The 9,497-nt window shown below is 46.6% G+C and overlaps 1 protein-coding gene across 4 annotated transcripts in view; it reads right to left on the bottom strand.

Moving 5' to 3' along the window:
* Positions 1 to 272: 272 nt before the first annotated feature.
* The window catches only part of LOC119390090 (glutathione S-transferase Mu 2), a 302,300-nt gene continuing 293,075 nt past the window's right edge, over positions 273 to 9,497 (bottom strand). For all 4 annotated transcript variants that reach the window (XM_049414653.1, XM_037657631.2, XM_037657632.2 and 1 more), the window contains exons 2-3: positions 6,753 to 7,053; positions 273 to 695 (exon numbers count right to left, since the gene is read on the bottom strand). In XM_049414653.1, coding sequence (XP_049270610.1) covers positions 305 to 695; positions 6,753 to 7,024 — 663 coding nt within the window. In that variant the 5' untranslated portion in view covers positions 7,025 to 7,053 and the 3' untranslated portion in view covers positions 273 to 304. The remainder of the gene's footprint in view (positions 696 to 6,752; positions 7,054 to 9,497) is intronic.

Below are 9,497 nucleotides of genomic sequence, written 5' to 3'. Positions count from 1 at the left end.
AGACTCACTCATGAAACATATTTTGCCTTTAGGACTCACTAGGACTCAGACTCACCGCATTTTTCCTCATTCGGACTCACTCGGACTCACACTCAAAAAAAATATTACTCAGCCTAATTCACTGAGACTCAGACTCACGGCTCAATCTGAGTCTGAGTGAGTCGACTCATGAGTGAGTTCGCCGACCCCCTTAGACAAATAAGGGGTGCGGCTACCCTCCCCCCCCTTCCACGTGTGCGCACACCTAAGATATCGACATAACATCTGAAACGTTTCGCAGATGCGGTTAACCGCTGAATACATTTTATTTGTGCCCCCAAAACATGTAAGGCGCCATGATTGGCCATTTGACGTATTTGTCGGAGGTGAAGTACTCCTTGAGGTTTGGCAGCTGCTCGAAGCGGTGCATGTATTCCAGCAGCTCGGGACGGTTGGCGAACGCGTCTGGCGCGAACTGGCGGTTCCAGTCGAGCGCCTCGTAGAGCAGGAAGTCCACGTAGGTGAGCGTGTTCCCGAGGACCCAGCGGCGCTTCTTCAGGTGCTCCTGCCAGCGGGGCAGCGAGTCTGCGAGCCTCTTCTCTTGGCTCTTGCGGGCCTCGGTTGAGTTCGGGTTCATGGCGGTCACGACGAGAGCCCAGAGCAGGTCGTTGGCCTGCTGCTCCACGAGCCATAGCTCCGCTGCCTCCTGGTCAGTCCTGCATCATTCGTTATTAATCTTACTCAGGGGGTATACGTATATTCACGGGCTAGAAGTGTGGCCACTATCACTTTAACGACTGCGCTCAGGTCAAGGCATATATATATATATATATATATATATATATATATATATATATATATATATATATATATATAATATATATATATATATATATATATATATATATATATATATATATATATTATCTTTAATGAAAATCCCGGAGAGGTTAACCTGATTTGTTGTCGCCTGGCTTGTTACTCGAGTGTCGGGTAATGACTATGGTATATACAGTGATCACATATAGACACAAACGGTACGTACAGTCACATACGCACGTATATACACAAAAGAGTCATTCACAAACTTTGGTTCAGTCGAGTGTTCCTCAAGAAAACCAACAGAGCGCTTTTGTGTTGCGCATCGCACAACCGCTGTCTTGCCACGGGCCGAGAAGGTGGCAAGCTCGAACCGCGTTGCAAATGAAGTGCCGCCCAACTAAAACTGTGTGATAAGAGAAGCACTTTTTGCGTACTGGAAATACTGAAAGTTAACAGTGTTATGCCAATCGGATCAGTTATCGATTCCTCTCTTTTGTCGATAAGGTTAGTTAGAGTTTCTGTCCGCTCACTACGAGAGACAGGTTTAAGAGTCGCTCAGGCGGAGCAATCACCGGCCAAGTCTGCCAGGCTAACCCCTCCTGTGGCAACGTCACCACCACCTTGGAATCTTACTCCATTGGTGTACCCCTTTGCCCCCTTGATTCCCTTCGCCGCACCACGCATAATAATAATAATATCTGGGGTTTAACGTCCCAAAACCACGATATGATTATGAGAGACGCCGTAGCTGGAGGGCTCCGAAAATTTCGACCACCTGGGGTTCTTTAACGTGCACCTAAATGTAAGTACACGGGCCGCACCACGCATGCGTTGTTTTTCAAGTGTGGCAATTGAGTTCTTTGCAGGAATAAACTTTCATGGCTGCTGCTCAGCGCCTGTGCTTATGTCTTGACAAAAGCGCTGTCGTTGGAGTGATAATCATTAATCCTTGGTCTTTAAGGAGAGCGGACAGTTACGCTTGCTTGTGTCGGAGATATAGCACCGAAAATGATTTATCAGCACTTCAGCCACCTATGACACTGACAGTCTGAAATCGTGGGGTGGGTGGGGGGAGGATGGGGCTGAAGGGGGCGATGGTATTATGCACGTCGCGTGTGTTTTCTGACGGACAGTGGCCGCTTCCGTTTCCAGAAATCCCAAAGGAATAAATGTCTGTCCCTCCTTCCATTTATGCCGATGGGGATTTAAAACTTGTATGCACTTCAGAAGTTCGTTGGGATTTCTGTACTCTTGCGGAGCTGAAGGCGCAAATCAGAAGGTCATCTGACGACGACCTCGATGCGCATTAGTGTTTTAAATTTATTAATGAGCAAGCAGCCAAATATCCGTGCCCTTTCGAGTAATTCTAGTAACTACGAGTCAGCGCTACGTACGTTGTTTCTATTTCGTTCGACGTGCTTGACTTTTCGCGCTAATCATTAGCACTCGCACAGAAGAAAAGCGAAGTATTAAATTGCCTGCTTAGAGTTGGAGGTTTATAACGCGCACACATTCGGTGCCTGTAATGAGGAGTTGCGTTACCGCTCAAAAGAAAGGAAAATGTCCTGCAGCTGGTGGGCAACAAGGAAGTAAACTACAGTATCGAATATTAATTGAGAATAAACAGCCGTGAGTCAGCGCCTCTCTTAGCATAGTCATATATTCCTCTCTATGTACACGCACATCAGCGTCACGCAAGAGTCACTTTTAGATTGACAGCCGGCGCCTGGAATATAGGCCTTGCAAGTCCTTCGCATGACGCAGGGTTCGCACGACGATACATGCGCGTATAATAGAAATAATACTTCGGTCGCTTTGTGACCTGTGCCGCAGCTTTCTGAAACAAAAATGCAATTGGGTACAAACCGCGAGAGATTTTCATTTCGGGCGCAAATTAAGCGATCCCCTTTTATTAGCCGCGAGATAATGAGTGCACCATGGTTCATTTCTTCCACCTACATGTATATCCACCGTTTCTATGCTGTTTCTCGTTGCTGTTGACGTTGAATCACTAAACACTGTACGTATAACCACAGCGCAATGGTGCCACGCGACACCAGATGGTCGAAATTTCCGGAGTCCTCCACTACGGCGTCCCTCATAACCATGTCGCAATTTTAGGACGTAAAACCCCAAAAATATTATTATTAATGGCGCCACGCGGAACACTCCTCAGTTTCAGAATGGTGACGCATTGGGATGCGGTGGACCATCTCAATGTCTTGTGTGTGTGTGTGTGCGTGTGTGTGTGTGTGTGTGCGTGCGTGCGTGCGTGCGTGCGTGCGTGTGTGTGTGTGTGTGTGTGTGTGTGTGTGTGTGTGTGTGTGTGTGTGTGTGTGTGTGTGTGTGTGTGTGTGTGTGTGTGTGTGTGTGTGTGTGTGTGTTGTCCCATTTTGCTCATCTCCAGACTATCAGAATATGAAAAATGAAGTTAGGTTGTGAAAAGGATACGCTCTTTGTGTGTGTGTGTGTGTGTGTGTGTGTGTGTGTGTGTGTGTGTGTGTGTGTGTGTGTGTGTGTTGTCCCATTTTGCTCATCTCCAGACTATCAGAATATGAAAAATGAAGTTAGGTTGTGAAAAGGATACGCTCTTGGCACTTTAGTATGGGCCGGTATAACAGTAAAGTTCCGGATGTACATACAGCACAGTAGAAGAGAATGGCCATGGCACCTTTAATTGAGTAGAATAGAGCAGAGTTGAGTATCTTCGAACATAGCAGAATAGTATATATGGTTAGTATACAGTAGAGCAAAGCAATGAAGCTATGCTGAATTATAGCAGATCATAGTGCAAAGCGAGTGGAGTAAACATAAAGTATGGTATAATATATATTATGTTAGACGTAGATCAGTGTATAGTAGAGGTACGTGGAGCGGATAAGCGTAGAGCAAAAGATTGCAGAACATAGTAGGCTAATGTTTAGCAGAGTAGGACATGCAGAGCGTGATAGCGCGCGGCAGAGTGAATCAAAGTAGTGCAGAGTGCAAGAGGGTAGAATAGGGTCCAACGTGTTCGTACGGCCACGAAGACAACGGCGCACACCATGCGCTACTAAACTGTCTCAGGTTCACTCAGGGGTGTGGTCAGAAATTCTTTTCGGAGTGGGGGTAGGGGGGGGGGGGGTTCAACCATATCTTTATGTATGTTCGTACGTGCGCTTGTATGTGTGCGTGTATATATACGCAAGAAAAATGGAAAATTTGGGGGGGGGTTTGAACCCCCAACACCTCCCCCCCCCCTTGGCTACGCCCCTGGGCTCACTGCATGTAGATAATATGTACTATCAGCGTCAAATGCAACCCGAACAGCGGCAAGCATTCGCGGTGGTATAGTGCGAGCTGTCCAGTTATCACTATGGGCAGGCGCGCGCATCCGGTTCGGCAGCACTGCGCATATATGCGCGCCTGTCCATGGTGATAACTGGACGACTATACCAACGCGAGTGCTTGCCGCTGTTCGGCTTTCATTTGACGCCGATAGTACAGCCGCGGCCAATTCTGTGTAGAGCGCGCGAGCAGCCGTATTTTGTCTATGTTTTTGTAGAGTTACTGTATATGCTACCTTTAGGTATAGCACAGTTGCGCATAGGTCTGGCTAGCAACCACTATTGTGGCGGTTTGGGCGTGTTGGTATGACATGACCAATAAGTTCTAAGCGCACATACAGACGAGGGCAAAGAACACGTATGACACACGGAAGAAACATAAAGAGAAGTTAATCGATTGTGCGGAATCTGTCGTGTATAGCTTGCCTATTTCATGTGGTAAAACCTATGTAGGACAAAGCGGGAGATGTGTAAATGATCGCCTCAGGGAACATTGTCGGAATGTTAGGGAGAAGTGCGGAGGGTTCTTGGATGTTCACTACAGAAGGTGTGATGGTTGTGATGATCCTGATGTTTCCAATGCAGATCACAGTGTGGAAAAGAAGTGCCTACCAATGTTTAATAAATGCACAATCGTAACAAGAAACAAAAGTAAACTCGTGCGGGAGAGAATTGAGGCGGAAAAGATAGATAGTCCAGGAGATAAATGTGTGGCCAAGCCGTTGATTGTACTATCTTTCAAAGAAATGCATTACCTGCGATGTCATTGATGGTGTTATATTTTATGCCTGCTGCGCCGGCGTCATGTAAGGTCACGTGTGCGCTTATCTATTCTGTTCCCCTGGCTTCAATAAAGTGTTGAAAGTTAGCGCCTGTGTGTCATACGTGTTCTTTGTCCTCGTCTGTATGTGCGCTTAGAACTTATTAGCAACCACAGCTATGCAGTGAAGTCGCACTCCGTTTTTGCAGGCGACATGCCTACCGTGTCGCCGATTAACATGTCTGGTGTATCGAATGCCGGCAATAAACATTGACTGTCGATGACTAGTGTTAATTCAGTTCGCTGAGTGGCGGCGTCGAAAAATACAGAAACTGGCCCGAACGTCAGCTTCTCCGCGATGCGTGGTTGCTAGCGGCGTTTCGAAGACAGATGCGCAACTCTGCTACCTAAAGGTAGCACATATACAGTAACTCTACAAAAACCGGCTGCTCTCGCGCGCTGCACAGAAGTGGTCGCGGCTGTACGTTGGTCAAGAGCTGCGTTCACTTGACTCTGATCAGCCTATTCAAGGTGCCACGCCTACGGCCAACCATCGCCAGCAAACGATGAAAAGAACTCATTAAGTTATATTTATTTAACAAAGTTATAGCATATAACAGAGCAGTGAACAGAGAGCAGTGGCAAAAGCTTCGCCTTTAAGAGGTGAACGCGATAGCGAAATCCGGCCCCTAGTGCGCACCTCAACCACTAAGTGCATACTTATTAATGTGTATTGTTACACACACACACGCACACACGCGCGCGAATTTTACAGGCTTTCGATCTAAAGCAAGAGTCGCATGGCCTCCAAGATATACGCTGCGCGCCGGCCCTCTCGGATGCCATGAAAAGTCGAGACATATTTCTCACAATGCCTCACAGATGGCAGCACATTATCTAGCGTTTGCTGCGTTTGCTTGATATGTTTTCCTCTAGATGGACATAGTTGTCCATTTTTAGAGCTGTTTGAAAGTTCGTGTGTGTATTTAGCGGCGATGGCTGCACTATCCCGGCGTTTTTCGACGTAGTTTGATGGCCTCGCGAATGCGCCTACCGTATGGGCTCGTTTTCGTCGTGACACCTGCCGAACAAAATGCGTCGAGACTCCTTTCACTACATGACATTTATGTAGTGTTTTTGTCCGAAGTAACTGCAAGCAACATCGTGGCTTTGTGGTAAGACACCTGCTTGCCACGCGTACGGCCCGGGTTCGATCCTCATTGGGACCGAAGATTTTATCGTTTATTTTATTTGCTACTTTCTCGATTTTTCGCTCACGGATGATTTTTCGCTCACAACCAACGGTGCCGACGCCGACAGCGGAATTTCTGCGACACGAGCTCTCTAACGCTACCGCGTTAAAATCTAGCAGAATCGGGTATACCAGACTTCTTTTTTTTGTGCCCCATTATGCACACGACACCGGAAGGTCGGCCAGGAATGAAGTACGTAGCCCAGACATAATATATAAAGCACATTTAATCAAAATAGAAACAAAACGAAAGGCAATGCAAATTATCTGTAGCAAGCTCTTGCAGTTCGGTTGATACGTAGAGATGGTTTGCACGTGACGTCATGGACGCAGCTTTTGAAAGTAACTGGGACTCCACGATGGCGGCTTTGATGACAAATAAGTTGCGTCTATGAGAAAACGACGCGGCAGCAACGTCTCTGTGCGTGAATATTGAAATAACCTGCATGTGATGTTTTGAATACATAAATGTGACATCGGAAACGTCGCGTCCACCCATGCTGGCGCTCCAACAGGGCGCTTTCAGTGACGTCAGCGCAAGTCACCTATAGCTATATCTTTTTTTGCCCTCGAATACCACGAACACTTCAGCCACTTGGACCCGTTCACTGACCTGGCGTCGAGACCGTGTTTCTTGCCGAGGTACCGGAGAATGGCAACGGTCTGCGTGAGGCGCACGTCCCCGTCGATGTAGTATGGCAGGTTGGGGAATGTGAGCCCCAGCGAGGTACTGTCGGCGGCCCAGCCGAGCTTCTCGTACGTGGGCGCCGGTCCGAACTCGTAGCGCTTGTCCTCGAAGTGCACGCCCTTGTACACCAGCAGGTTGCGGATGCTCTGGGCCAGGCCTCTGGCGGTGGTGTAGCCCACGACTGGAGTAGTCGCCATGCTGGATTTAATCCTTGGCTATACGCACTCTATACGAGAGCCACCGAAAAAAGAAAGAGAGAGACAGAGAGCGAGAGATGTAAGCCATCGCAAAATACATGTGTTATGTTGCTTAGTGGTTGTGAATAATCATTAGAGACCGGATTTAGGCGAATGCCTATTTTGTTCCTTGCGCTCCTATCACGCCATTTTGATATATGAGCATGAATTAGAGGTTAAGAAGGGCTTTTATAGTGTTTTTATAGTGCCTATAAATGCCTCTTTTTGGCGTTCGTGCCTAAATGCTTACAAATGCCTATAAATGTCTATTTTCAAATATTGACGCTTATGTGGACGCTATTTAGCCTTAATTTTCACTCCCGGGTGCCGTCTGAGACCGTCATTCATGTTACCGCGTTACATTGACTGTTGGGAACTATCGGGTTCAACCTAGTCCTCTAGTTCAACCAACTCCCGGAAACAACCGCTAGCAGCATTGAAGTGGCTCACGCCGGCGAGCATTCGCCGCGGCGCTGATGTGGCGCGAGCGGTTGGCGAATGCGAACCCGCGGAGAGCCGTCAGCGGAAAGAAGAGAAGAAAAAAAAAGAGAGAAAAGAAAAAAAAATGTGATGTGCACGCGGCTTTTGTTTTGTTTATCATTTACTTTTTAAGGTCTTCACACTGCAGGTAGCGTAACCAGAAATTTTTTTCGGGGAGGGGGTTCACCATGCTTTATGTATGTTCCTGCATGCGTTTGTATGTGCGCGTGTATATACACACACGAAAAACTGAGAAGTTTCGGGAGGTGGGGGAGGGTTTGAAACCTCAGACCGCCCCCCCCCCCCCCCCCCCCGGGCTACGCCAGTGGTTCACTGCCAGGGGAGCAATTGGCTCTACGCGATTCGCCCTGGCTAATAGGAGGAATCCCTCCCTTCTGGTTTTCTAGAGATCTGGCCACCTGCTCCTTCTCTGCATTCCCTTCTCAGTCATGCCGAAAAGACACCCAGGGGTGTGCCGATTCGACAGTGGACACTTGACTCTTTGACATTGTGACCGCAAAAAAAAAAAAAAAAACTGCAAACAGTGAGCACCAACTAGGCCAAACGCAAGTTCTCCTGACACTTGACTCACCCCGCAAAACACGGGAGAGACCGTGTTCTGCGAACCGCGCGTGCAGGACAAAGCACAATTGCACAGCTATATAAAAAGCAAAAACATTTTTGCTTTCCTCTCGTAGATAGAGGTCGCGCACGTCTTCGTTTGCAATTATTTGCTTTTATGTGAAAGTTTATTGTGCCTATATTTACGATATTTGAGGCCTAAAACGTTGTTTTGCCTGCCTATTCTTGGCGCCTAAAACGAGCTTTTTTAATACCTAAACATCCGGCCTCTAATAATCATATATCGAGATGAAGATCTATCTATCTATCTATCTATCTATCTATCTATCTATCTATCTATCTATCTATCTATCTATCTATCTATCTATCTATCTATCTATCTATCTATCTATCTATCTATCTATCTATCTATCTATCTATCTATCTATCTATCTATCTATCTATCTATCTATCTATCTATCTATCTATCTATCTATCTATCTATCTATCTATCTATCTATCTATCTATCTATCTATCTAACTCGATAAAGGGAGGGAAGAGAGGGAGAAGAAAGGAAGGAAAGGCAGGTCAATGAGGCTTTTCCGAATACCCTGAAAGAGTGAAATAGCGCTATTTTTCTGTTCTCGCCAAGAACCTTTTAAGTCTCGCCCCGCCTACAGGTGGTCTAGTGGTTATGGCACTCAGGCTGCTGACCCGAAGGTCGCAGGGATCGAATCCCAGCCGCGGCGGCTGCATTTTCGATGGAGGCGAAAATGTTTGAGGCCCATGTACTTAGATTTAGGTGCACGTTAAAGAACGCCAGGTGGTCGAAATTTCCGGAGCCCTCCACTACGGCGTCTCTCATAATCATATCGTGGTTTTGGGACGTTAGACCCCAGATATTATTATTACTCTTAAGTCTCCTATTGGACGTGGTTAGGGGAATGCGAGAGAGGGAGATAGAATAACTGCATTTAACGCGAACCCCAGAGCGAGGATATTCTACCAACCGCTCCCTTCAGCATCGCAGCTGTACGCGCGAAATTTTAGTATATATTTTTATTATATATCAGTGATATTACTAACGGTATTACATCAACTTTCAGGATGTTCGCAGACAACTGTGTGGTGTTATTGGTAATGATCCTGCTTTTTATTTTCTTCAGATTGACCTAGATAAAGTTTCATCTTGGTATGGGAAATGACACAATGTTTGAAAATGTGTAAACATCACCTTTACAAGGAAACATTCATATAAATCATGTGAGTTCAGATTAAATAGCGTTACTTTACGAAAGGTTAAGGAATGCAAATGCTTAGGAGTTATGTTTACTTCAGACCTAAGGTGCAACCGGCATGTACAGGAGATAAGAATAAAGGTGGCGCCTAAGC

Source organism: Rhipicephalus sanguineus, chromosome 4 (assembly GCF_013339695.2).
Source record: "Rhipicephalus sanguineus isolate Rsan-2018 chromosome 4, BIME_Rsan_1.4, whole genome shotgun sequence".
Taxonomy (NCBI): domain Eukaryota; kingdom Metazoa; phylum Arthropoda; class Arachnida; order Ixodida; family Ixodidae; genus Rhipicephalus; species Rhipicephalus sanguineus.
The sequence above is the reverse complement of the archived record's forward strand: the minus strand, read 5'-3'. Positions and strand labels throughout refer to the sequence as shown.